The 26,729-nt window shown below is 55.3% G+C and overlaps 5 protein-coding genes across 5 annotated transcripts; 2 read left to right on the forward strand and 3 right to left on the reverse strand.

The window, feature by feature from the left end:
• The first annotated feature begins 194 nt into the window (after positions 1–194).
• LOC34619902 (phenylalanine--tRNA ligase alpha subunit) lies at positions 195–4,794 on the forward strand. The gene is made up of 13 exons (XM_026334819.1): positions 195–509; positions 753–1,097; positions 1,265–1,409; positions 1,592–1,707; positions 2,021–2,128; positions 2,440–2,546; positions 2,718–2,811; positions 3,001–3,093; positions 3,268–3,362; positions 3,477–3,548; positions 3,692–3,796; positions 4,287–4,354; positions 4,670–4,794. The coding sequence occupies exons 1-13, from the start codon at positions 195–197 to the stop codon at positions 4,792–4,794; spliced, it is 1,788 nt and encodes a 595-aa protein (XP_026190604.1).
• Positions 4,795–4,946: 152 nt separating this feature from the next.
• LOC34619903 (COP9 signalosome complex subunit 7) lies at positions 4,947–5,765 on the reverse strand. The gene has a single exon (XM_022733177.1). It carries the CDS (start codon positions 5,763–5,765, stop codon positions 4,947–4,949), a length of 819 nt encoding a protein of 272 aa, XP_022593244.1.
• Positions 5,766–6,507: 742 nt separating this feature from the next.
• LOC34619904 (alcohol dehydrogenase class-3) lies at positions 6,508–11,194 on the forward strand. The gene is made up of 8 exons (XM_026334820.1): positions 6,508–6,570; positions 7,004–7,087; positions 7,414–7,548; positions 8,834–8,925; positions 9,595–9,779; positions 10,085–10,184; positions 10,751–10,898; positions 11,012–11,194. Exons 1-8 carry the CDS (start codon positions 6,508–6,510, stop codon positions 11,192–11,194), a joined length of 990 nt encoding a protein of 329 aa, XP_026190605.1.
• A 662-nt stretch (positions 11,195–11,856) lies between these two features.
• On the reverse strand, positions 11,857–17,136 carry LOC34619905. Its single transcript, XM_026334821.1, has 2 exons — positions 13,194–17,136; positions 11,857–12,881 (listed from the first exon to the last, which is right to left on the reverse strand). Exons 1-2 carry the CDS (start codon positions 17,134–17,136, stop codon positions 11,857–11,859), a joined length of 4,968 nt encoding a protein of 1,655 aa, XP_026190606.1.
• A 2,325-nt stretch (positions 17,137–19,461) lies between these two features.
• LOC34619906 lies at positions 19,462–26,304 on the reverse strand. Its single transcript, XM_026334822.1, has 7 exons — positions 26,119–26,304; positions 22,801–22,857; positions 21,972–22,679; positions 21,408–21,785; positions 20,828–21,078; positions 20,524–20,720; positions 19,462–20,387 (listed from the first exon to the last, which is right to left on the reverse strand). Exons 1-7 carry the CDS (start codon positions 26,302–26,304, stop codon positions 19,462–19,464), a joined length of 2,703 nt encoding a protein of 900 aa, XP_026190607.1.
• Positions 26,305–26,729: the final 425 nt, after the last annotated feature.

Here is a 26,729-nt window from a genome sequence, read left to right on the forward strand (position 1 = left end):
TACCTTCTCGTTCCTCTTTGCAAGGGGTTCCCATCGGAGTGGGCTGCTGAAGCGCGTCGAAAATAGCTTGACGGCTCTAGCTTCCCGCATTGACCCGCCCTTCCCCCTTTCCCCCGAAAGGTCTTTGGTATTTCCTTCAGCTCAGTGCTAGCTCCCCGAATCCTGCTGAAATCTGGGCTTTTTCCGTTGCCAGGATGTCGGACGAAGGGAGTCTGCTCTCCCTCCTGCGCGAGCTGGAGCCCCTTTTCGCTGCTGGGGGGACCCCCAATACCTTGGAACTTACGAGGGCTCATCCCGAGTGGGGTTCCCATGAGAGGGTCCTAGGCCTGTGCAAGTCGCTTCAAGCACGGGAGTACATCCAGCTGACGCAAAGAGAGAAGACAGTGTGGCTCCTCACGCCCGAGGGGGAGAGTTATGCCGAAAAAGGCATGCCTGAGACCAACCTCCTGCGATGGATGCAGCTAAACCCGCAAGTATGCTCCGAAAGCTCCAGTCTCGAACCGTCGGGGGCAGAGAAGCAGCATATGTGTCCATGAGGCGGGGAATACACATAGGACTGACACTCCCTGTTACAGGCAAAGAGAGCTCTCGCAAAACCTTAGCCATGTACAGAATATCAGTATTCCTAGATGTACAAGCAAGCACGCAGCCGCACTGGCTGCAAGCGAAGGAATTATCATGAGGGCCAGGCCTCCTTTCGGCGTATAGGGCTTGTCTGTTACCGCCGTTCGCTGCGTGATGCTCCGATGCAGGAAGGGGGATATGAGCTGGATGCACTCAAACGCAGTTTCGGGGCTGAAACAGATGTTGCCCTGGCGAATGCAATGAAACTCGGATGGTGCAAATTCGACAAGCAAACCAAGAGGGTGCAGCCACAGCAGAACGACTCTCCCCAGGCAGCGCCTCAGGGAATGCCCGAAGCCATTGACAAGGGCCAGAGCATCTTGAAAGCCATCAGAGAGTGGCGCGAAAAGGATCAAGAAACCGTGGAAGATACGGAAGAGCTGCTGCTGGATGCACTGCGCACCATCGAGCCCGCAAAACAACCGGACAAACTCTTGCAGGTTGGGTGTTTTTTTGTAGCCTTCTCTGCGAATGTACTCTCGAGTGTTCTCCTGCCGTCACGATGCTTAATGCAAGATATCTGGACAAGTGGACTGTTGCTCTTCTTCCTGCATCCGGGAAGGCATCGATACCTCCGCAGGGTTGACTGTCGCTTGGGCTTCACGGCGTGATTGTGATGGCGTGTGTTGCCTGGCAATAGGAGCTGAAGAAGCGGAAGCTCGTCGAAACAAAGAGGCTGAAATTCTTCGCCCTTGCGAAGGCAGCGAATTTCAAAACGGAGCTCCAGAAGCCTCTGGCAGATTTGACAGCGAAGTGCATCGCCAGCGATCAGTGGAAGCAACAAGGTGGGTAAACTTAGTTTTTAGGGGTTGTTTAGAGAAGAGTTCCGTGCGCGAAAGTCTACAGGGTAGGGAATGGGGGCACGGGCGTTGATGAGACTCTGCAGGTCTAGCTTTCACGATTTGTTGCCTCCTATGTGGTGTATGCACACTGCTTGGCTTGTTTGAGCGGTGTTGCGCATCCGAAGAGTTGAAGCCATACAACTTCTTCGCCTGCGGCACCAAACTGCGGCGAGGCGCCCCACACCCGCTCATGTTGGTGCAGAAGCAGTTCAAGCATGTCCTTACGGCCATGGGCTTCCAGGTATGGCCTTGGCGTTTGTAGGGTGTTGAGATTTAAGGTTTGGCATGATGCTGCTAAAGAGCTGGGTTTGCCTGGAGTCACTTTTAGCATTGGAGGAAGCTAATGACATGCCGTGCTGATTTGAGGAGTTTATTTGCGCGCGTGCGTGTGTGGGGGGGTCTCGCATTTATCTCTGCGTGGCCCGCATGCGGATGTGCGTGTCGCTTGCTGATAACATTTTTTGGGAACTAAGACCAGCTTGGTGCCGACTCGCGTTCGGACTTCGGCTTACTACCCTTTGAGAGTGTGTTCATGGGTTTGGTGGGTCCTTCAGGAAATGGACACCAATCAGTTCGTGGAGAATTCCTTCTGGTGCTTCGACGCCCTCTACATGCCTCAGCAGCACCCCGCAAGAGACGCGCAAGATACATTCTTCATCAAGGTCTATCTCGGGTTTAGCGAGGAGCGGGGTGGTGCCTGCAGTGTTCAGGGCTGTAGCCGTGATGTACAGAGGTTTCGTGAGGGTCACTCCCAAAAGTTATTGGATGTGCAGCAGCGATCAGTCCGAGAGGGATGTGCTTAGAGCATTTATTTGAAAAGATCAGAGCCTATTGAGCCTTTCAAGGTCCTTCTGTCTCTGCACCCGAGATGGTCTGTGTTTATTAGGGGGAGTCCACAGCGCGCCTCGAGGGACGTGGGTGGTGTGTGATGTGTTGCTTTCCGTGTGTGCCCTTTGCATCACTGCATCTGCAGAGCCCCGAGCGCAGCCATCCCTCGATGCTGCCTGAGCAAGTAGTCTCGGATGTGCGCGTCATGCACGAACAAGGCGGATGCGGCTCCACAGGATGGAAGTATACTTGGTGAGGCATTGCTCTCTTGAGGTACAGGGTGTCTCTGTAGACTGTCCGTCTGCGCGGACATAGTGGACAGCAGGCGAGGGGCGAAGAGAAGTTCGCATACCCCATACGAGGACTTTCCTCCCCGTAACGCCGTCTGCTGATGTGGCGGGGGGGGGGATGGGGTGGCTTCAGGTCTTTGGATGAAGCCACCAAAAACATTATGCGAACTCACACCACTGCCGTCTCTGCTCGAATGTTGCACCAGATGGCTAAGGAGTACAAGCAGGCAAGCACCCTCATTACCGTTGCATTCGCTCCTGGCGAGGCGATGACAGTGCGGATGATGATGCGGATGATACCACAGCAACGTCACATAGATCTCAACAGACAGGCGCTGACTGTGGCTCTCAAGGAACCTCACCCTTTTGCTGCTAGGTCTTGCACAAAAATGTGGAGTTTCGGGTTTGTGCTGCAGACGGGCGTGTTCACACCTCGGAAGCTTTTTTCGATTGACCGAGTGTTTCGCAATGAATCTCTCGACGCAACACACCTGGCGGAGTTTCACCAGGTACAGTTCAGGGGTTGAGAGACGCATAACGCGCGAGCAGGCCCCATGGAATACAGAGGAAGAAAAAGCAGCACCCTGGGGGTGGCCAGCCGGCAGCCATTACGGGGGACGAATGTGTCGAATGGAAGAAGATTTGGTGGCAGCCAAAGGGTCTGGATTCGGCTGTTTTCTCAGGTGGAGGGAGTTGTTGCGGGTTACGGCCTTTCTCTGGGGCACCTCATGGGCGTAATGCGCACGTTCTACACGGCTATCGGCATCGAGGAACTACGGTCAGAGAAGAAGCTCTCGAGGCCTGTATCACGCTTTCAGATTTTCGAATTATCATACACACATGCTGCAAGTCTATTCCAAGTAATTAAGGGCTTTTCAATTGTGTGCTGCAGATTCAAGCCAACATTCAATCCCTATACGGAGCCGTCCATGGAGATATTTGGCTTTCATACAGGCCTTCGCCGGTGAGGCCTTCGCTCGTGAATTTGGGGGCTGTAGACACAGTTTGTCTGTTTATGCTCGGTGCTGTAGGGGCCACATGCTTCGGGGCGGCTTCTTGTTTAAGGCTTCTAGGGCTTCATTGCATGGTGACTGCTGGACGTGACAGGTGGATCGAGGTTGGCAACAGCGGAATGTTCCGTCCGGAGATGCTCCGGCCCCTAGGCCTCCCGGAGGATGTTGTTGTAATTGCATGGGGGCTCTCTCTCGAGCGGTAAGGAGCACACCTATCGCAGATGTTTTGTAGACAGAAGTAGCGGCAACGAGGCAGGCAGCCCAGCGAGGACATGTTCGGGGGGTGATGGGGTAGGGGGAGGGAAAGCGAGCGAAATGTGCGGAACAAACAAGCAAGCAAGCCAGGGTCAACTGAAGCGAAGTGTAGGGGGCAGCGTAGGCTGGAGACAAAGAACGGCTGGCCCACCTATAGGCACATAGGCAACAGAGCGTTGGAGGAGACTGCAGATGGAATCTTGCTTCCTTTTATTCTCTCGTTCTCTTCGCTTTTCCCATCTGGTGCCTGCTCTTTCTTGAACCTTTTCTCCACACAAAGTGTGGGAGTTCTGCTCTATTTTTGCGTGCTCGGTCGATGCCCCTCTCCTTGGCTGCGTGTGTCTCTATATTGCTCTGTTTGCCTGCTGCCTATAGCCATCTCGTTCCAATGTTGCCTGCCATCAAGTCACTTCCTCTGGATGCTTTTTGTTCAGGCCTACAATGATCAAATATGGCCTCAGCAATATCCGAGAGCTCTTCGGGCACAAGGCCCTTTTAGGGGGTGTCTAGAACAAGCCCCTTAGAAGCAGTGCCGTTCGAAGTGCTCTAAGGGGAGCTTCTGATGATTGTCAATAAAAGGGTCTTGAGTGTGGCAGCCATCAGTTTCGTGTTGCTGGGGGGCCTTCAACGCGAGTCTGGGAGAAGGGCCTATTGGGCACCGTACAAGTGTGCAGGGGGAGCAGAACCCCCTGCGACGCCAGTCTTCCCCGAAAAGGATGTGTGGTGTCATCGCGGCGATTTGTTGGTATGGAATTTTTGCCTCAAAGAGATTCCTGATTGCTGGCTCTGTTGCTTTTTGTTATTGATGGTGCTCTAGGATTTAGGGATGCCGCTCAGGGCTCGGGTAGGGGATTATCAAAGTGCAACGCTACAGAAGACGGTATACTAAATAGATCGGTGTCCTTGAACGCTGCTAAAGGTGGTCTGCAAGCAACATTTTAAAGGGGCCCCTTAGTTAGGGGTCCTGGTGGCTGCTGCAACAGCAAGCACGCATCTAGCCAGCAAGGCCCTCCAGGGAGCACTGGGGACGATGGGGTGAGCCCCTTCGCAAAGCAGTCGCTTTAGCAGAGGCATTGGCAACAAGCGATGGGGCCTCATGACCCTGCCTTTCCGAGGTGGTCTATAGCGTGGTGTTCTATAGCGTCTTTGGCGGTACGCAGATGGCAGATAATTTCGGAGAGGCGTCCGCTAAAGTCCTTTAAAAGGCCAATCATTGCTGGGATGTCTCTTTCTGTGGGGTCTCTGTTAAGGGCTCCACAGGAGTCGAGACACCCCAACTCGCCGTCTATGCGGCCATGGACCAAACCCAGACGCATGCAAGTCAACACTAATTCCTCAACCTCAAGCTCTGTTAGCCACGCTTTTGTTGCTGCTGGGGTGCTGCTCCACCTGTCAAGCACTTCGCATCGACCTTCTATTTCGAGGTCAACCTGGGAACACTCGGCAGAGGCCCCTGCAGGTTCGCAGCATCCAGGTGCTGCGAGCGCCTCCTGAATCTCGGAAAAGGCGAGGTGGGGGGAGACAGACGCTAAGGATGCCACCGTGAGCAGCCTAAGCTTGAACAGTATTGCTGGCGGTATAGGGGCCCCCAGAAGAGCTTCTCGACGCTCCACGAGATCTCGTACGGTCCCTGAGGCCATCAGTCGAAGCAAGAAGAGGGCTCGGGGGCCCCCCTCTAGGACACCCCCTTCTGCTGCGACCTCCTCGTTTCTGGAGGCCCCCAATTGCTGCACATTTTCCAGCTCCAGAAGTTCCCCAAATACGAAAACTTCGGGGTGCACTAGGGCTTCTTCAATGATTTGCATCAAGCTAGCCCCTTTCGCCTGGCGCGCGCGGGCAACAAGCGAGTCCAGGTGCCTCCTGCATGGCCCCCAGAGGGCCCCCATGGAGGCATCTGTGAAATCCTCGCACATGCAGGGTGTCGATACAGACAAACAGAAACAAATGAAGGGAGGGCCCGTGGACACGTGAACAGACTCTCCACAGGGAGGGGCCCCCCAAGATTCAGAACCTTGGTCCTCCGGCCGGGAAGTCTGGAGGTCAAAGAATCACAAATACACCTCCAAGCATAGCAGTAAAGGTGTGAATATGTATACGCCTATGCATATGCAAATATGTCCTAGGCAGGAGCCATCAGGACCCACACACAGGCAGATAGGGGGGCCCCCAGCTACCGTCTCCTTGATTCAGGGGGCCCCTCAGCAGTCTATTCCTGAACTTCTAAGGGCCCGTTTTCTCGCCTGATGAATGTCCGCTTTGTAACGGGTCTGTAATCGGATGTCTTATGAACAACTAAGAAAAATAAATGCGTGAGAGTGAGAAAGTCATTGAACGAGCACTGTCGTTCCTTGCCGGTACAGCACTGACACCCGAACCCGGAAGATCGCAGCCGCAGCTCTCAAGTCACTCGGTGTGCATCGCCTCGGTTATACCCTGAAAATATTTCTTCTAAGCCAAATCAAGCCTTAAAACGACCAGTAGGCAGCTTTAAGGAGAACACAAGATTCAAGTTCCTTCGTTTTCCACGCGCACCCGCTTTCGTCCCGCTAGCCGCTTGCGTTCCCCGGCTGCGGATCCTGTTCACCGGGGAGTCTATTCTTGCTCTTCCACACATTATTTTTACTTGCCGATTGCCTTTTCCTTCAATTCTCGAAGATGCATGCGCAAGACATAACATGCATGGCAGCGGTTGCGTTCGCCCCGAACGAGCCTCTTAAGGTGACCCACTGAAGATACACCTGCGGCACCACGTCTCCCGGAGGTCCCTCCTCCGAGAAGGGACTCCCTACAGGCCAGTTTGAGTGAACGAGGCGGGCGGAGGCTATGAGCCCTCCGTATGTGGTGCCTGGGCATCTCAGGGCGGTGCTAGAGGAGGCAGCAAAGCAGTGCAGAGCTACCTGCAAGAGTTCCCTGCATGCAGACACCTTTGGGAGTCCCAAAGCATAGTGAAGCAGCACATGCAGATACATTTAGCGTGCTAGAACACGCATGTCTGCGCTTTTTGCTACGCCAGCAGTCCTGTGCTTCCCTGGTGGGGGGTCGTCCAGAGAAGGGGGTCAGCAGACCTAAGCCGTTCTCTAGGCCGTATGGCAGCAAACGCCTCCTCTGCCGCCATCCCGCAGGAGCGTTCGAAATGCGCTTGTGTATGCAGCTCTGCACGGTGGTGGTTGCGCCTCCCAAGGCGGGAGAAGTTCGCGTGCGTGTTTGCTACGCTGCACCCTGCCACACGGATGAGGCAAGGCCCGAAATTTATCCGCTTATCTGGCCCCTCTTTCCTTGTGGTTTTCTACGCCTTAGCCGTATTTTTCTTAGGAGCGCCTTGCCCTTCCTGCAGCGCCTCATGCTTTTCTCGCTCTTTGGCGGGCAGCTCTCGCCTCCTCTTTAGGGCTCACGAGGCCGCCTTGGGCTCTGCAAGCAAATTCGGAAGCCACCCTGTTGGCTGCTCGCACACCAAGAGGACGTAGAAGCCTCGAGCGCGTCAGCCAGCCTTGCATGCACTCGGGCTGCTGCTGCTGCTGCTATGCAGAAAAACTCGCTCTCTTGTGCTTTTGGACTGCACAGTATACCCGGAGTGGGAAAGACATAGAGGGCCGCTTTCCCTGCATTCTTGGTCACGAGGCATCTGGCATTGTTGAGGCTGTCGGCGAAGGCGTGGAAACGTGCAGCGTTGGCGATCATGTTATTCTTTGTTACCAAGTTCGTGAGACATCTATCCGAAGCGTTCAGGGACTAAGCAATGCGGGAGCAGCACTTCCCTGTCTAAAACGCTCTTGCGCAGTGAGTTTCTCGTCAAAGTGCCCTCCCAGTTCACCTTTTCGCATGCGCGAGTGCGGGGCTGCATGCCGGGATGCCTCAGGCTGAGTGCTTCGCTTCTGACCGCGAAAAAAAGAGCTGCGTGACTTGCGAAGGATTCTCCAAGCGAAAGACCAATCTTTGCGGAAAGATACGCGCCTTCACTGGGCGAGGTGTCATGAAAGCTGACGGAGGAACACGCTTTAGGCTTCTCGACAATACGCCTCTCTTCCATTTTATGGGCCTTTCTGCGTAGGTCCTCCCCCCCGAAACATCCCCAAAAGGCAGCCAGAGAGAGAGCCAAAAAAGGAATTCCACTTACCACCGCCACATTTTCTGGCTCGCTGCCTTCTTCATCCTTTTTTCGCCTCCACTTGGCTAGGTCCCTCCCTCCTGCCCCCCTTTGCTTGTTCCTCTTCCTGCATCTGCCATGGTGCTTGCTCGTCTGTCTGAGCCCCCCTTGCCTGTCCAATTTAGCCGCCATCGTGCGAAAAACGCCTCTATGCACAAGCTACCCTCGGCTGCCGCTGCTCTTAAGGCTCCGTATGTTCCTCAGATTTTCCCAATTCACTGTAGTTCACCAGGAGGCGGTAGCTCCAATCTCGCCTGCGGAGCCTTTGGACACGGTGAACTGCAGATAGGCAACGTGATGCGGCTGGCGATTTGTCTGTCTGGCTAGCTGACTAGCTGGCTAACTTGCTAGTTGGCTGGCAGCTCAAAGGCTGCCGCCGTAGGAGACGCTGGCTCCCTGAAAGGGAGAGCGAACGCAGGCGTTGTCATCCTGTCTCTCTCTCTTTCCTTCTGTATGTATACATGTATCCATATATATATATGTATACATATATGTATAAACATATATATGTATGCATATATACACATATATTTGCGTACCCATATACGTATATACACATAGATATGTATACATGTATGCACATATATTTGTATACGTGGGGAGATTAGGGGGCTTGCGGGGGAAGGCTAAACGCGGATATAAACCACTGCAGAGCGCCACATGTTGGGTCGTCTGTTGTCTCTTTGAGGCCCGCACAAGACAGCCTGCAGGTGCCGGCGTTTCTCTCTCTGCGCGCATGTTTTTCCTTGCTGCTTCTATTACATCTCTAACTGTGAAGGTGAACGGAACCTCCTCCTTTCCTCTGCAGCCTTTTCGGTGGCTTGCGCTTTTCTGCAGGTCTGCCTTTTGGGCTGTGGAGTCGCAACAGGCCTTGGCGCGGTCTGGAATACAGCAAAGGTTCAGAAAGGAGACACTGTGGCCGTCTTTGGGTAGGCTTCATGTCTGCCGTATCTGCGCCTCTTGCCTCGTTGCTTGCCGTCGCACTTCCCATAATCACCTTCCCAAACACCTCCCCGCCATCGTATGACTCCCTACCCGCCCGCGTATATATTTTTTCGTCTGCTTCCCCGCAATAATCCTCCGTATCTCTTCATGTATGCCCTCAATCCCTTTAGGGCACGCTGGCTGGCCTCCTCACTCGGCCTGTCTATCCATTTGTCGCTTCCCTCCTCCCGCAAAGCCCCCTATTTTCAAATGCTTTGTGCACGCCTTTATTACATGCATTTTTTAACATCGCGTGCGCTGTCTTAGTGCCTCTTGTGCTGCCGCTTTGTTTGGATCGGGCTGTCTGTGGGCTGCACCGCCTTGTCCACTGGGGTCTCCATGCCACTTGCTCTCCTGGTGCTTTTGCCACTCGATTGCGCGTGTCATGTATACGAGCCTATTGACGCGTATTGATGTCTACATAAGTTTGTTTATGTGTGTGTGTATCTGTGTGTCTGTATGTGTATATACATATATATGTGTGTATATATGTGTGTGTATGTGTGCATGTGCATAATGCGAGAACCCATACATGTTCTCCCGCGTGCATTTACGTAGGCTGATGACTTTAACTTTGCACCTAGCCTTAATCACTGTCTGCGCATGCTACTCAGTGCAGGCGCGGTTGGCTTATCGTGCATAGAGGGCAGCCGTATTGCCGAAGCCTCCCGCATAATTGCTGTTGATCGCAACCGACAGCGGGCTTTGCAGGCCTTCCAATTTGGTGCTACCGACTTCCTCTGCCCCTTGGACTTCCCAGAGCAGTCTCTTCAAGACGTCATCTTACAAAAGTTTGACGGTGCTTATTCCTTCCCAGGCGCGCGGGATTAAGTGCATCCTCTTTTACAGAGGAGCGCTGGGGTATTGAGTTGTCAAGTGGGAATTCTGAGTTGTAGAGCACAGAGTTTCGTGCGTTCGACAGTTGTGTTGTGCTGCATGCGCCTCTAGGCGGGACTGCAACGCTCTGTTGACTGCTTTCTATGAGGTTGTGGGCTACGCTACCCAAGGCCAGCGCCACATATGTATATATATATATAGATACATATATATACATATATATATACATACGTGTGTGTGTGTGTGCGGTTTCGAATTCTTGCACAGGAGGCGTCGACTTTTCTTTCGAGTGTACTGGAAGCGTGTCTGTAATGCGATCTGCCTTTGAATGCACGAAGAAGGGCTGGGGAGTCTCTGTCGTCCTTGGGTAGGCAACTCGCGGCTTCGAAAGCCACGTCCTGCACACTCTCTAACGCTTTGCCTCTTTTTTTTCACATCAGCTTCTCTGGTTAGTGCATTGCTGTGTGGAGTTCTCTCGACTTCCGACCCTCTGCAACACACAGTCTCTACAGGTCAAGGCTATCTGAGCTCCTTCCCTGTCTGCCTTCTTGTTGTTTGCTTCCGACAAATGGAAATGGGGTGAAGGCGAGCACAGGAAATTGTGTGGGGTGGCCTTCACGGCTCTTTTTTCCTTCCTTTATGTGTTCTCTGTATCTGTCTCTCTCTCTCTGTCTGTCTTTCCCTCTCTGTCTCTCTCTGTCTCTGTCTCTCCCTCTCTCTATCTTTCCCCCTCTGTCTCTCTCTGTCTGTATCTGTCTCTCTCTGTCTGTCTTTCCCTCTCTGTCTCTCTCTGTCTGTATCTGTCTCTCCCTCTCTCTATCTTCCCCCCTCTGTCTCTCTCTGTCTGTCTTTCCCTCTCTGTCTCTCTCTGTCTGTGTCTCTTCCTCCCTGTTCTTTTATGTGTGTCGTGAGTCCGCATTCCGCTGTATGCAGCGTAGCAGGACAGGGCGAAGAGCTGTCAACGAGGCCTTTCAACCTTATCGTTGGACGGCAGTGGAGAGGGGCTGCCTACGGCGGCTGGCAAAGCCGCACTGATATGTCCAAACTTGTCGAGCTTCATAGGTCCAAGCAAATTGAGTCAGCCATATACCCTCTATTGCTTTCACCAATTTTTTGCTTGCACTGACTCGATGGTAGAGAGAGGCTTCTCGGCAAACCCACAAGCATGCCCCTTGTGTTCGGTAAAGGTTTCAGGGGCAATCGAGCGCAGGACCCTTGCATTCATCGCCTCCTCCTACGACCGTGCACACTGTCAGCGAGTTGCCTGCTTCGCTGTACAAAACGTCTATCACGTGTGTGGTTCTCATGCACTTGGGGTGTGTATATGCACAGCCTGAATCGCTACGTGACGCATCGACTGACTTTGGAGAGAATTGAGGAGGCCTTCGACATCCTCCGCAACGGTAGCTGCATCCGCTGTGTGCTCAGTATGCACGAGGGAACCGCAACTTGAAGACGCAAACGTTCCCAGTCGTCCTTTTTCTCTTTCTTTCTTTCTCTCTTTCTCTCTTTCTTTGCATTCTTGGTATCTGTCTGTACTATTTGTGCGTCTGTATCTGTCTGTCCCTCTCTTAATGCACCCGTTCGCTTCTGCCGGCAGGCGCGCGCCTACTCTGTGAGCTGACCCCAGTTCCCCAATTTATCTCTGGTACCTCCAGCGACTAGCCTCCTAAATTGCGCTTTCCATTGTTACCGCAGCAGCTGTGCGTACTGCTGATCCTGCCTGTAGCAGGAAATCTCGCCGCTACTGCTGTTGCTCTAGAGCACGTAGGCACTGACAGCTAGCTCTAAAAGCAGGCCTCTGGCTCTAAACTCAAAATTAAATACTGGTCAAATAGGGTCAGAAAGCTCTTTTCTGTCCCCTGAGAAGCTAAAGCACTCTCCGCGTCTTTTTACTACTGCTGCTACCGGTGCTTCCAGCACTGCTGCTGCCACTACTGCTAAATGCTGCTACTGATGCTGTTAAGGCCTTAGCATCCCCCCCACAGAACCTGAACCTCTGCTGCCGCAGCGGAGGTAGCGGCATCCCAAGAAGTCTCCTAGAAATGGAGATCTTCATACGGAGTCCTGGGGAGGAGCGTCCCTCGAGACCCTCCACCTGTGTAGCTCAATCGATGGGGGCTGCGCCATCGTGATGCCAGTCTCTCGCCAGCCTCTCGCTTTGCTTCTGAAACCTCGGGGTCCTTTCTGACGTCTTCCGGGAGGCCTTCTAAGGGGCATTCTGTGGGCATGTGAGGCAAGGGAGGAAAAGGCTTGACCAATACGGCCCGTTGCACTTTTGGGCTACTCTGATAATCGTCCGCATCCTCCTGCAGCGGCTGCTCGTGCTCGGAATGGTCCACCTCCTCGGTCATATCCTGCCGCTTTGGCTGGTTGTCTTGAGGTACTTGGGGAGACGCTATGTGCTGTGGGGAAGTGATATCAGCCGCAGGGGGCTCTTCTGGGTGATTTAGACCGGGAACTGCCGCATAGTGGGACTCCACGATTTCATCCTTGGGGTCCACGTGTCCCATCAGGAGGTCCATATCCTCCCCCTGACTATGCATGAGGACCACGTCAGTGTGAGGGGACCCGTCCGTCATGGGAATAGGGGCCCCACCCTCAGTCCCCGTATTGTCCCTACTAAGTCCTAAGCGGTTCCCGCCAGCTGAGAGCGCCTTTTCAAATTGTAACTCGCAATGATTGCCAATCGCTGACCTGTCTAAGTCTTTTTTTGTGAGCACTGCGTCCCGATGTGGTAGAGGCTCCTCGTGTCCAAAATGTAAGGGCTCGATGGGCCTCCATGTGGAAGGCCCTCGGTGACTCCACTGATGGGAAATTTGGTGCCCTGCGTCTGGTTGCTGCATAACTTCAATGCTGTTTCTGAGAATGCCGATGGTCTCTTCAGCTACCGCTGCCCCTACCTCTTTAATAAGGGTGCCTAGGCCAGAAGCAAGGCGGGCACCCGCCACCCTGAGGGCCTTTCCAGTTAGTAGCAAGGCCTCTCCCACTGGGCCACGTGGAGGGGAAGGGACAGGGAGGCACATGTCAGCCGTTGGGTCGGTTAGATAACCTTTCAATGCGCCTAGAGGCAAAAACGCTGGGAGCTCCGAGGCAGTGAAGACCGGTGGGGAGGTACCTAAGGGACATAAGTAATCTGCCGCATCCCCCGTCTGCTGCACCAGCGGGGGCTGCGGCTGCTGCGCAAGTTGCGCCTGTGGCCGAACAACGTATGGCTGCTGCAACACCATGGAGGTCATGTGTTGTCCTAGGCACTGTGGCTGCAACTGCTGCTCAAAGAGGCGGTGCTGCTGCGGCGGCTGCTGCAGTGGCTTCTGCTGTGGCAGGCGGGGAGAGAGCAAGTGCTGTATTCGCTCCTCTGTAGTGGACAAAGGGCGAATGAGTAGGGGCTTCTGGGGTATTTGTAGCCGTACAGCAGTAGGCGATACGGCGACTGGTTGTGCCTGGGAGGCTGCAACATGAGGTCGTGGAGTCAGAGGGGATACTTCGTTGCTGAGGAGACCCCCTTGTCTCTTTTTGCCTCCAAATATGCGCGATGCACCCCCCAAAAACAGTTTCTTCTTGCAGGAGCCTTGATTGCCGTACTGTAGGGCCCCGACCTGCGGCTGTGCTGGTGATTGGTTTGCTGTTGTAGCTGTTTTTGACACTAGACGACTTTTTTTGGTGTTTTTCTTGAAAGGGCCCTCGGAATCTCCGCAGCAAAGAAAGGGCCCTACAGGCACCACTTCGTGCAGCTGCTGCACAGAAGTGGACCTCAACATACGGCTTCCAAGCGGTCTCCCAAATCCAGATGCTGTCACAGGCGCTGCAACCCAAGCCTCTACGGATCTCCGCCGCACGCTAGCCTCCTCTCGGGCTTCCCTGCGATAAACACTTCTCTGAAGGGGGGCTATTGGACTGCGGAGCGCTTCAGCTGTCATCTGCTGGGGGACTACCGGCATCTGCATAGCGCCAGATATCCCCAGCTGCTCCTCGCTGTGTATTCGCAGCTCCCTCTGCTGATGCCGAGTGGGTGCCGGATATTCCCTAAAAGTTTGAAGTGACTCTGTCAGCGGGAGAGTCCCCGTAAGACTCGAGGGCACCAGGTTTCCGTAGGAAGTTCTAGCCTTTGCAAGCGTCGGGGCAGTGTTGCATTGGGTGTACATACACTCGGCAGCGTGGTTTTTGAGGATCACGAGCGGCTCTGTGGCCCTAGAGGTCTGCTGATTATCTCCTACTGGCACGTCGAATTGAGTAGACACCGAAGAGGGGGAATCTGCGGACACAGTCATCGAGGGGCTTTGTGGCAGCTGCATGTGTGAGGAGTTTGAGTGGGGGGCCCCAGCACCACCTGGTGGGAACATCGCGGCTGCCCTGAAGGGGCTTTCTGGGCGAACCATCTGTAAGGTGAGCCTCTCAGGACTACCGCAGTTGTTAGCCTCGCTGCTAGAGAGGGCTTCTAGTTTCTGCCGCTGAAAGAGGGAACCCTCGTTCTTTGCGGGGGTCCAAGTCGCACGGTTCTCTTCCTGGAGGGTCTCCCCAGCACCGGTGGCTGCCATATGAGAAAACGGATAGCCAAGACTGTACGACAGAGACGTGTCTGTAGCGGTCAATACATTTTCGGGATCTTCAGTCCCCGTGAATGACTCCTGAGCCATCATCTCCCGAGAGGTCGTCTGGTTGTGTTTTCCAACGAGAGAGATGGCGGGGCGCTCGCTACCGGGGATAGCCGCCATATAGTTTGTCCCTGTAGGCGCTGCAGAATGGAGACCTCCAGGAACACCCTTGGGCATGGCTTGACTGCCGTCAACGCGCATATCGTAGCAGGGAACTGCCGAGGCGTGCCCCGCAAGCTGTGCCGATTGTCGCTCAAGCTGCCGCTGCTCATGTTCCTGAAGTTGACACGCGTTCTTTCCGGAAGGAGGTAATGTATCCGGCGAAGAAAAACTAGCAGACGCTTCCAAGTCAGGGGTCATCGTAGGCCTCTTCTGTTTCGCCACGCGCAACGGGAAGTGAGGTAGAGGGGTCTGAAGAGGGGCCGTCTGTGGGGCCTCCAGCGGTGCTACAGTGAGCGCTTTAGGGGCCTCTTGTGGGTGTGAGGGCTTCTGAAGAAGCTCCTTCTTCGTTTCAGGGATCTTCTCAAAAGCGTTCTGATTTTCAGAGACCCCTGTGTCCTCTTTCTCCATTGCGTACTCGTTAAGGGCCTCCGATGCACCAGGAACAGGGAAGTACTCTCCCGCTTCATCTGCTGCCTCAGGGCTTCCACGACTTTTCTCGCAAGGGCTGTCGCTGGCCGCCTCTTCTTTGGTATCCATAGTTACTACTTCAACCTCATCAGGCGTCTCCTCCAAGTTTCCCTGGGAGGCCGCTCGACGGCTGTCTCCGTAAGCGTCTCCCTCAAGAGGGGCCCAACCACCGCCTTTTTGTTTCCCCGGCAGATGTGGAGTACCTGGATGCGTGTGTCCTCCATCATGATCGAACATTTCCTTCTCAGGAAGCTGCCAGCTAAAGGGCTGCTGGCAGGGAGGTTCCCCTCTAGTGTATGGCCGGCTAAAGCTGTCTCTATTCAGAGGGCCTCCAATGTCGAGGAGAAGGGGTGACTGGCGGGGCCTCCTCATAGGATCCTGTGGGATAGGTGCCCTCCTCAGAAGAGCTTGATTATCGTGTCTGCCAGGTGTGCGAGGGGTGAAAGAGAGCAAAGGCGCATCGTCGCCTCCGTTGGGGGTAATCTCTTGACCCTCTTCTTCATAGACCGCAGCTAAGCAGCAGTGAGCCTCTTGCTCTCTCTCCAGAGAGGCCCCCATGGGGGTCTCTCTGGGAGATTTCCCCACAAGGCCCTCAGTACAAGCCTCTAGCGGGCTCTCTACAGCGTCCGCGTTGCAGGCTTCTACCTTTGGCCAGAGTAGATCAGAACGAAGTCCAGCCGGAGCGTGTTTGGTGCCGCCTTGGATATCTTGTGGAGGCACATTTTGAGACCCCACGAAAGAGCTTCTATCTGACGCTTCACCGGGAGACCCCGCGTGGCCCCCTGTATGGCGCGAAGGTTGAGGGAGTGGAAGAAAGGTTTCGCAGGGTTCTGTGTCTCGAGGCGTCCTGGGGCTTACGGCGGGAACATCTGGGGGGCCTCTCGGGAATTCTGGTTGTTTTTGCTGCGCGCAGGTGTTGACAAAAGCCGCTTCTCCGTATCGCAAACCCTGCGGCTGATGTGTGGAGCTGAAACTAAGGCGCCCGACGGGTTCTGGTCGGTCCAATAGGGGGCCCCCCCTGGGAGGCCTCTTGAACGCCCCCTCGGGTCTGGGTAGCTCCCTTCGTGCCACCGGCTCTCTAATACGTTCTTTATTGATCCTTAGAGACTGCGGAGTCTCCTCGGCAATCCCAAGGTCCTTCCGTCTGCGCTCCTGCTGGATCCTTAAAAAGAAACGATGAGCTTCCAAGCTGCTGGTGGGGGGGCCCCTGTACTCCGGGCGTGCAGGGCTTACTGTCTCACGCACGAGTGACCCCCAGCTAGGATACACCAGCGTTTCTTCCCCCTCTGCGGGGAAGGCCCCCAGGACCTCGTCGAGCCTCACAGGAGGGGTCTCCTGGATGCCTTCTTCCCGGTATGTCTCTGGCAGATCGTGCGACACAACACTGCTAGAGGTGTCCAGCGGGCATGCCGAGCCAACGTGAGGCAGATGCCCCTCGCTGCTGCAGTCTAGCACGTCAAAGGCATTGTCGGAAAAGGATGGCATGCGAAACGGCCCCTTTGAGGGGCCCGAGGCTTCGGAGTTCGGGGGCCCTTCTTCGGTTGCCTGGCTGCTCGTATCCTGCGAGGTTTCCTCGTCATCTCCGTCCGCCTCGCTTGTCTCGGCAGCCGGATCAGTCACCAGAAACACAGGCGTTTCACTTCCGCTGTTGTAGGGTCCACTGGGACAGCCCTCACTGCTGCTTAAGCCACTGGCGCAGTCATGTGGTATGGGTTCCTCGAGTGTAGAGGACATGCTTGTGAGGGAAGGAGGGGCTTGCGGGCCTATTGCTAAGGATACAGTGCATGCCTCTCTCTGTGCTGTGGGTGCTGCGCTATTGGTGGCGACATGGCTGTTCGTGCTGTTGCTGCTGCAGTCATCGATTGCTGCCGACTGGTGAGAGCACTGCCCATTCGAAAGCTGCAGTACGGGGAGGTACTCTGATGAACCATCTTCACTTTTGTCTTCGTCTGAAGAACAGGGAGCTGTGGAGAAGGCGAGGGGCTCTTCCGTATCTCCTTCAGCAACATGAAGGGCCAATGGCGTGGTGCAACAGTTGGCTGCGGGGTACAAGGGCGCGGCAGGAGGCCTTTCCACGTCGTTCTCGGTTTCCATCCTTTGAAATAAGAAGTTTCAGCGCTAAAGACTAGTGCATTGGGGAGAGGTCAAAGAGTGCCCGAATACTAAGTTGCGCCTTCAGCTCGCCATCCCTGAGGCTCGCTGCGTGTGTCGGCGGCAGTTGTGGTGTCTACTGAGCCGGTGTTGGTAGGCTCTTTCCGGCTTTGGCTCACTTAGTGCACCGAATCACAGCCAAGAACTTGAAAAGCGTTACCAAACATGTGCAAAGAATTGTCACTAGAAGCAGAGAGAGCGCAGCGAGCCACGCAAACAGCCATGAGTGCTGTGGCGTCTCCGCTCCCCCGGTGGCAGTTGCAGGGAGCCCCCCTGTAGATTTGATATGCTTAGCAAGGTGGTTAAATGCTGATTTATGAAGGCAAAAGCACATAGAAGGGGATATAAAAAGGGAGTAGCTGAATGAGTTCTCCCAGTAGCGGCGGCACTTCGGGGTTCTGTCGATAGTGCTCGCAGTTTCCCCAAACCGTCCAAAGGGTGAAAGAGGTTGAAGCTACTTCTCGAAAAGACTCAAGTCTCTTGGCAAAAATATAGAGACAATCAATTGACACTTGTGTCCATCAAGGCCTAGGCTTCAAGGGTTCCAGGTTTTCTGCATAGGCTTCCTCCAACGAGCTTTGACGGTCTGCATTATATGCCTCCTTTCGCTCTCTCTGTCTCTCTTCTTCAACAAGAAAAACCTATACTGATTCCCTGCGGGCTAATTAGGCGCTCGACTTCGCAAGCCAAATCAAGCAGTCAAGTACAGCACCTCGCCACAGGAGGCCTGTGTAGCAGCACACACAAATTCAGGCGCAGTCAGCAATTAAAACCGACCTTAGACAAGGGCATAGAGGGCCTGAGAACTAGCGATGCATCTAAGACATTTCGAGTGCCTCCAAGTTGTTTGCTCTGCACCTTGAGCATCCTCCAGGAGGGCGAGTGATTGTAAGTAGCTTCTAACATTCCCCACTGTGTGGAAGAGCAGCCAAACAACACTAGCACGCGGATTCGCTAAAATTCTTACTTATCTCCGTTATCTACGGCTTAAAAGGGTTTAAAAGGGTGAAATGGCCGATAAAGGGGGTTTCTAGGATATTTAATCGCTGAGTATCATGGTTTGTGTCTTCGCACGTTGATGGATGCGTGCTTTCTTAAAGCTGCTGCATATTCGCTTTAACGCAGTGTGCCCCTTCCTGAAGGCGACAAGAAACCCACATTCTGGCCTCGCTGTTGTGCCCCTGCAAGGATGCGGCAGAGAGAAATGGGCTTTTGTTTTCCTGAAGCCCTTCAAATGTAGAAAACTGCTTGACGGGGGACCGCCGCTACGTTCAAGAGAGGGTAGCATAGGCGTGGCTCTTAACAAGCCGTACAGGGGGGCCAATACAGGGCCTTCGTTTGATCCTTGGAAGAAGCAGATTGGTACAAACACGGAAAACTGTATGCGTCAGAGACAAGGGGAGCATACAATGGAATCGGGAAGTCAATAGAATGAGAGATACAGGGATTGCGCCCGCCATAGAAGTGCTGACCGAGGAAGGCCTGCTATCTCGTGTTCAATGAACTGCCTCTTAGGCGTATCTGAGATTAAAAGCGGCCCACCCTACGCCTTTCTGGACCCTTGCCCCCTACATGGACACGAGACTGCGTGTATCTGCCTGTCTCTTCTCCATGTGCACTGTCTCCTGTTAAGTTCGAAAGAGTAGCTTTCACTCATAGCTTTGCAAAGCGCCTGCTCTTCCCTGCCCTCAAAAAAAAATGACTAAAATCGCTCTGCAATCTCCCCCATAATTGGAGTTGGCCATGAGGCAGGGTGGGCGTGATGTTTAGCTGGCTTTATGGCTCGTCGTTGCATGCTGGCCCCTTAAAATGTAGCCACTTCGTGTCAACCCGCATGCGAACCATGCAGCTCCTGCAGTCGGTGCGGATACTGTTGCCTCTGCTAAATATTATTCACTGACCCTCAAGGTCCCGCTCGGCTTGCGCGAATAGAAGAAGGGCCTTTTTCTTTCTCTCTCTTTCTCTGTTACTCTACGCTGGTCTTGCACGCATGATATCTAGAAGGCTTAGCTGCTCAGTATGCTACGGTGCGCTGCGCTCCCGCGCTGGCGCACTCCCCAGGACCCCTCGGTGAATCTCTACAGGAACCCGAGTCAAAAGAAAACAACCTCGTGGGAGGGGATGCTGCCTGCCTGGAATACCGCAGACGGACGCATCTCAATACCCTAAAGCCCCCCATTCTCACCTCCCTCGCAGGTGCACATCGACTTACGACTACAAGATATGTGGAAAGGCTCTCTCAGGGGTCGGGGTAGGGTAAAGGGCTAGCTAGCGTTTCTGTTTCTTCCCTAAGAAGCGATCCAGCTTCAGTTGTCCACCACTCTGTGCGGGAAGGGGCCTTCTTTGGCTACTGCTAAAGCGAGGTGGCTGGTGCTGTGAGTACATTCCTGAGGGTGCAGCTGCATTCGGTTGCGTTGCTATGTAGGGGGACCTCAACGAGGTTGGGTGCCTGTCCTTTCCGTTCATGGGATGTGCCCTTTGCTGGGGTGTGCATTCACCGAAATCCTCGGATACGTCTATCACCTCCAAGACTTCGACCTCTTCCTCCGATCGGGCTCCCTCCGACAACTGCGAGGAAACAGAGATGCACCGCTCTTCTTGCGACAAAGGGGTTTCTAGATCCGCCTCCAAGGCGGTATTCCCCAGTATTGGACACTCAGCGGGAGCATCTTGGTCCTCAAGGAGCTTGACAGTTTCCTTGCCAGCTCGAGAAGATCCCCCAAATTTTCGCGCTGACTTGGCGCTACGTATTGGGGAGGTGAGAGGAGGCCTTGAGGGCCCCTGACCTTCAGGGGTCTCCTGCGAGGCAGCGATTGCGATGTCTGTAGCGTCTCCGGCAGTGGCAAAAGTCAAAGTACCTTCCAGCCCCTCTGCAGTGCCTTCCGACTGCCCCCTAAGGCCCTCGCGTTTCGGCTGCTTGTCGAAGAATTCCACAATACCCCTCTCTGTCCCTTGGACGCCCGCTTTCCGCTCTACAAAATCTCCAAGAGCCAGGGCAACTCTTAGACATGGCTGTAACGGAACCCCTCGCTGCTGCTGCTCTTGTTGCAGGCGAGTCAGCTGCTGCATTCCCAGCTGCCATATCTGCTGCACGTCGGGAGGCCCCTTACAAGGGCCCCCCGCAGAGGCATAGGGAATCTGGCAGGACCGCGTAAACCGCTGGTTCGCAGGATTCCCCGAGCAGAAATGGAGAGCTGCGCCGCAAGCATCCCAAACAACAAACTCCAAGTCCGCAGATCAATGGACAGCCTTAACTAACCCCTCATCGTGAGCAGCCTCTGAACTACAGCAAAGCCCCCACAGTCAGGCCCCTAGCGGCGCGACGCTTACTGATGGTCTTGGGAATTCTCGCATACAGTCTAAAGTCTAGGTCTGCTCTCTCACAGAGCTCTCTGCTGAGGGTGTGCAGCCACTGAGGGAGCTGAGGCCCCCCTGGAGGGACGCCAGGAGGCGGTAGCGACTTGAAGGCCAGCATGGATTTTACTCTAATGTTGCTCTGCACGCTGTCGCTCCCCTCAGGACAGCCGCTGAGGCACAAATACCGGTATTCAAAGACACCCCTCATGCAAAGCCTCGAAGCCACACGCCGAGCCCCTGTTTTGCGTGCCAAGGCCTAAAGCGGGGGGCCCCTCACCGTACAAGGTTGTAGAGGAATTCTGCTTCCTCAGTGCCAAGCTTTTGTTGAAGGACACCGAAAGGAAGCCGCTGTATGCATCCCGCGAAGGTATACTGGGGGAGTCTCGAAGACACGCAGAGGCCCCTCTTGCCACCCATGCCAGGAAGCTTCCTTAAGGGGAATCCCGAGAGGAAGGAGGCTACAGCAAAGGACGGGACGATTACCTGCTGATCGGGCTTAAAATGAGAGGAAGCTACTTTGGCAACAAACTGCAAGGACACCCACGCATAGATGAGACACACAGAGAAGGCAGAACCTGATGGCGCCAGGGGCATGTGGCAGAACGCTGAAAAAAACAGAAACGGGATTCGAATCGATCGGACCGAGGGCCGCAGACATACATAAAGTGGCAGGGGGGAGCACCCTAAGAAAACAGCAGGTAAGAAGACCAGGGTGGAGCGCTCCTAGCATAAAGCAACGCGAATTAGGAGGCGAAGACACGGTACTACATGGTGAACTGTGGATTTCAAGAAAGAGGCGGCATGCGATCTGGAAGATCGAAGGGTCGGGGGGAGGGAAGGAAGACGCGCAAACAGACCTTGTTGTGTCCTACGGCTCCACTCATCGTGAGTTGCAGTCTCTCGAGCACCTGCCGACGTAGAAATGCCAACACCACTGCCCCCAAAACCAGCCACAAGCTGGGCACAGTCCACTCCTCGTCACGCAATACTTCGCAGTACGTCTCCCCGAAAAAGGGGCCCCCCTGCGGTGTTGTTCCCACAGGGCCCTCCGCAGGGGAGCTCTCGAGAGGCGTTGTTAACGACGCCAGAGAGGCCGCATGCTGGCCTGTGTGTCCTCGGATGGGAAATTCGGGGGCCCCCTCGGGGGGAGGGAGCATAGAAGGGGCCTCCGAGCTCCTTGAGCGGGGGGGACTCGAGGGAGGCCCTAGGGCCCCCCCCTCATGGGGAATCTCTGGCTGCACCCTCGAATTCGATGCTTTTAACTCCACATAAGCACTGCGGGGGGGAGAAGCTGTTGAGCTGCAAGAAAGGTCGCCTGAATGCTGTTGCTGCTGCTGTTGTTGCTGTTGCTGTTGCTGCTGCTGTTGCTGTTGCTGTTGCTGTTGCTGTTGCTGCTGCTGCTGCTGTTGCTGCTGCTGTTGCTGCTGCTGCTGCTGTTGCTGCTGCTGCGCCTGTTGTGGATCGTCCTGTGTGTCGGGGGCCTTTTGGGGGGGCCCCCTGCGTGCTGCCCCCGCGATCCTTGCGTATACCTGGGGGTCACTTAGTCCAAAGCGCCTTAAGAGTTGGCGACGGAGGGTCGGAAGAAGGCGCCGTTGCTCCTCCAAGGGGGGCAAGACGGAGGTGTCCCTCAAGGCTGCACACACAACGGAGGGGGTTTTTACGTGGAGCTTGTGGGGGCCCCCGTCTTCGGTATCGGGGGGCCTCCTCTGAAGAGAGTTTAGAGGGAGCTCCTGGTGTGAAAGCAGCGTGGGAGCGACGACAGATGAAGCACCACAAAAGGCGCTCGCAGGCGTTGCCGCAGGCTGCTGCTGCTGCCCCTCCGAAGAAGGCCTGCTGTCGGGAGAGGCATCGGGAGGCAATGATGGATCACGGGGACAGAGAGGGGGCCCTGTCTCGGCTGCATTGTTGCGTGCTTCTGGGAGCTCCACCACGTTCGCAAGCACGGGATCCTGGAGAGCCTTCTCTGCGGGTTGGCAAGGGACCTCTCCGTCCTCTGCCTCCGAGAGCGGTGGGTTGTCCTTTATGAGCGTGTGGAGGAGGAAGGCAGCATGAAGCGTGAGATCGGCATAGACCTCATCCACTGAAGCTTTCTCGACGGTTTGGCAGTGGTCCAGTAGCAATGCCAGCACCTAAGCCGCACAAACCATGAGTCCTAGAGCGTTGCCTGCAGCTTGCCGAAGCCCCACAAGCGACCCGCCTCATAGACTCTCAATTCGCAAAAGCGAACACCGCAATATCTCAGCCTCCTACCTCCGCAGATGCATCGCGGTACCTCTGCAGCGTAACTTTGTCCGTCTTCCAGTTCGGCTGCAATCACCAGGTCCCACAAAAAAAGGGTTTGGGGCTTTGCGTTGAACTTGCAGCCTGCCGTTTCTGGATTGCAGCAGCCGTAGATCCTGGAGGCGCCTTTGAAGAGCTAGGGCATTTATTACGTTTGGCAGGGAACGCCTGCCTTTAAATACCAAAAATCATCATAGGGTTGTGTCTCCTGACCTGCAGGGGGGCCTCCCGGCTCCTAGACGAGAGTGTCTGTACGTGCACCAGCCGAATAGACGGACAGAGGGCCTTCACAGCCTCCACACGTTGACCCCGCTTCACTCCACAAGCACGAGCTGCGTAATTTACGGCAATTACACTCTCCCACTGCAGCATAACGGCAGAAGAACGCGGCAGCAGCAGGATCTCGGACGGCGTGCAGGAGAGGCTGCTCGGGGAGGCCCTCACGACCCCACAATGCAGACGCGCAAGCGTTCTACAAGGCACAGAGAGAGGCCCTGCTGGTGCGTGGCGAAGAAAGCAACGCCCCTATGTGGAGCAATACTGGTCTTAAGGACTGAAATTCCAAGCAGAGGGACATCCTCCCTCTGCTGTGGGGAGAGGCTGTGTAAGCACGATGGAACCACTCCAAGGCGCAAACGCATGGATCGTTGAAAAGGCAAGCTTTTTGACTTAGAGAATAGGAAGGTTTGGGGGACGCTGACCTGTTGCACGGCAAGGGGTTGCTCTCGGGGTATCCCGAGGCGGCGATGTTCGACTTGGCAGTAAAAGCAGTCCTGCGCAATGCAAGCAGCAGCCTGCTCACACCCAGTCAGCTAGCCTGGCTAACTGAGCATGCATGTGGCTAGCCAGACATCTATGCAGGAAAGGTGATTCAACTCGGCTTAGGGGCTGCGGGAAGTGGTGATGTACGAGATCAATGTGACAAAACACTGGCACGCAGTTCCGCGGCACCATCCCTCCCCTAGTATTCCCAGGGGCGAGGGTCTACGGTTCAGAAAGCTGCGTATTGGGGTGCACTGCCGTCACGAGTAAAAGGCCGTGTCTGCTCGTCTTGCGCATTTCGATGAAAAGGGGAACAATGAATGGAAGCTGCCGCACATGAATTTTCGTTCAAAGTGCAAAAAGGTTCATTATTCCATTCATGATTCGTGAAGGTTACTACTGCTTCATGCTGGGGGGGGCCCCGTGTGTGTGTGCGCGTGGAGGGGGCCCCCCCCTCCCGCCCTCGGCCCCCAACCAGGAGGGGTCGGTAGGGGGCCCTCTCTAATAGCACCACACACACCGCAGTGGTACGGCCAGCCTTCCTTGATGCTTTCTCCCGCGATATTTCTCCGCTAGTCATTGCGTGTCTAGACAGCTGAGGTTAGGGGGCTGGGAGGAGGGCTGCTACGATCGTCCTTCTGTGTACGTGCGTCTTTGGCTGTGTGTCCTTCTACGCGCTTATGTGGCTCACGCCGCTGACTGTTTCTCACCGTTATAGGCTTTATTAGGGCTGGGGCCCCGAGCCTTTGGTACCCCGGCGCCTAGGCGCTGTGGCACGCACGGCGCCTAGGCGCTGTGGCACGCATCCTTCTCCTTAGCCCCCCCAATGGTGGGGGGGCCCTTCCTCTTTCCTTCCAGATGCTGCGTTCCGTAGTTCTTCCGGGGTTTGTTGCCGCATTACCCCAGGATGCCGCCGGGAGCTTGGAGCGGAGAGGAGCTAGGGGCTTCCCTGCGGTCCTTGGGCCTCCCCGTCCGCACATCCTGGGTGAGCTGCTGGCTGCAGGAGAGAGTTGCCTCTGGCAGGATCTGCGCAGCTACGAAAGAAGCGGCACAAGCGGCACTGTCTGAAGCATTTCTCCTCTCTGATATGCGAGAGACTGCAGAGCCTCAGGTCCCCGCGTCCCTCTCGTCGTGGCACAAACAGCCCCTCGCTGGCATATTTGTACTGCAGCTGATCGCAGCAGTTAATATCAACGAGCCCCACAAAAGCCGCCTAAAAGTTGGCCCGAGCAAGCACAGGTGCTTAAAGCTCGCCCTTACAGACGGACACGTTGTCGTGGCAGCTCTCGAATATAGCAGAATCGACCGCCTGAAGGAAGGCACACTGGGGAAGGGCGCCAAGTTTCTCGTCTACGGACAGCCAGAAGTACGCAGAGGCATCATTTTCCTGCAAGAAAACAACCTTCAAGTCCTCTGGGGGGGCCTCCCACCCCCCAAGGAGGAGGTCACGGAAGACGTCTCTGGCCACGCAGGAAGATGCGTCCAGGTGGGCAACAAAGCCGCCTTTCCTGAAAACACACTGCGATGCAAGGGCGAACGGCACAAGCCGCAAAGTTCATGCATTTATATACATCTATATATATATATATATGCGGACACATGCATGTATATGTACACGCGACTCCACGGCTGTCTTGTGAAACCTTGCAGCGTTTCGCCGCGGGCCTGCACACACACCGTCCCACCAACGGCCTTGCCGCTGAGATGCCGTCTCTGCGCTTTTGTGCGGTGCGTTCCGCAGGAGCTCCAACACGCACAGAGGACTCCTGAATCACGCGCGGCTCAGGGGGCTTCTGCAACCGCCTCCTGCGTTGGGGCCCCTAGAACCCCCCCTTGGGGACCGCCTGCTACGGCATCCCCCTCGAGGGGCCCTAAAACCTCCGGACAAAAACCACCACCAGAGGAAGAGGGAGCAATATCCACACGACTAGGACGTGTAACGGCAAATCAAGTGTCTTTCTCTACAGGACAGAGTTCTGCGTACTCACGGCCTTCGCAAACACTCCCACTCCCCCCCGTTAGCCCCCAGGGGCCCCCTGCGGGCTCAAGTGGTTTCGTAGAGGAGGACGCGTCTTCCCTTCTGCTGGATTTGGATGACATAGCGGATGCTTTCGAGCAGGACGTGCCACAACTTCCACCAAACCGCCATACCTGCGGGCCCCTGGGTGTCTCGCAGGGGCCCCCCAATGCACATGCGGCTCCGCAATTGCCTTCGCTCCAGAGGCCCTTTGAGGCACTTCCACCCGCGGGCGACGGAGATCCCGTGCACAGTCCGCCTCAGCAGCTCGGTCCCCTGCAAGGCCGCACTCTAAATGGGCGATCTCAGGGCCCCCCTCAAGGGCCCCCCCTCCAGGGGCCCCCAGAAGCGCGGATCTTTGGGGACCCCCAAGGGTTCTGCCAGCATCTTAGCATTCCTTCGCACCCTGCATCCGAAAAGTGTTCAGGCGCGTGTACTTCTGAGAGTTACCTGCCCATCTCAGCAAACGATAAAGGGTCTCCGAGGGGCCCTGTGGACTTGGAGGGTACAGCGGCGCCGCCTCCCCAACTGGAAGTGCGTCTAGGAAAAGAGGGGGCGCTCTCCCCATTTTGGCTGTTTGGAGCGGTGTTGGATGCTCGGGAGGGAAAGGCTGAAGAAGCGGAATGGGAACTGCTGGTGACGGATGGGTTGCGCGTGTTTCCTGCAGTCACTGGGGCGGCAACGGGGCAAAGCATGATGCAAGAGGTTGTGCAAACCTCCTTGTTTTCGCATATTCCAGCTGTCAGTCAGCTTAGGAATGTCCAGGGGTACTTCCTGCTTGGGATTCAGGGATCGGCTGCAGAGACACACAGGGTTCGTGTTCTGTCATTTCGACTGAGCGCACCAAGTGGCGAGGTGACGGAAAAACTGAAGTACTTGCATTCTGTGATAGCTACAGGGAGATGATGACACGCAGAACGTACAAGGATTTGGGCAACAGACAGCCGATGTGGCTTGGCAGGCCCGTGAGTATGTGGCGCTCACCTGCCGCTCGTTTGGTTTTGAGCTAGTCCGCACAGATTCAGGCATTGATCAGCGTAAAGAGAACAGTTGATAGGTTTTTTGTCTCATATAGAAACGTCCAAGAACTAAGTATTTGCGCTGACGTGACAGTACCATG

Source organism: Cyclospora cayetanensis, unplaced genomic scaffold, assembly GCF_002999335.1.
Source record: "Cyclospora cayetanensis isolate NF1_C8 unplaced genomic scaffold, CcayRef3 CcayRef3_contig_50, whole genome shotgun sequence".
In the NCBI taxonomy this organism is placed as follows: Eukaryota; Apicomplexa; class Conoidasida; order Eucoccidiorida; family Eimeriidae; genus Cyclospora; species Cyclospora cayetanensis.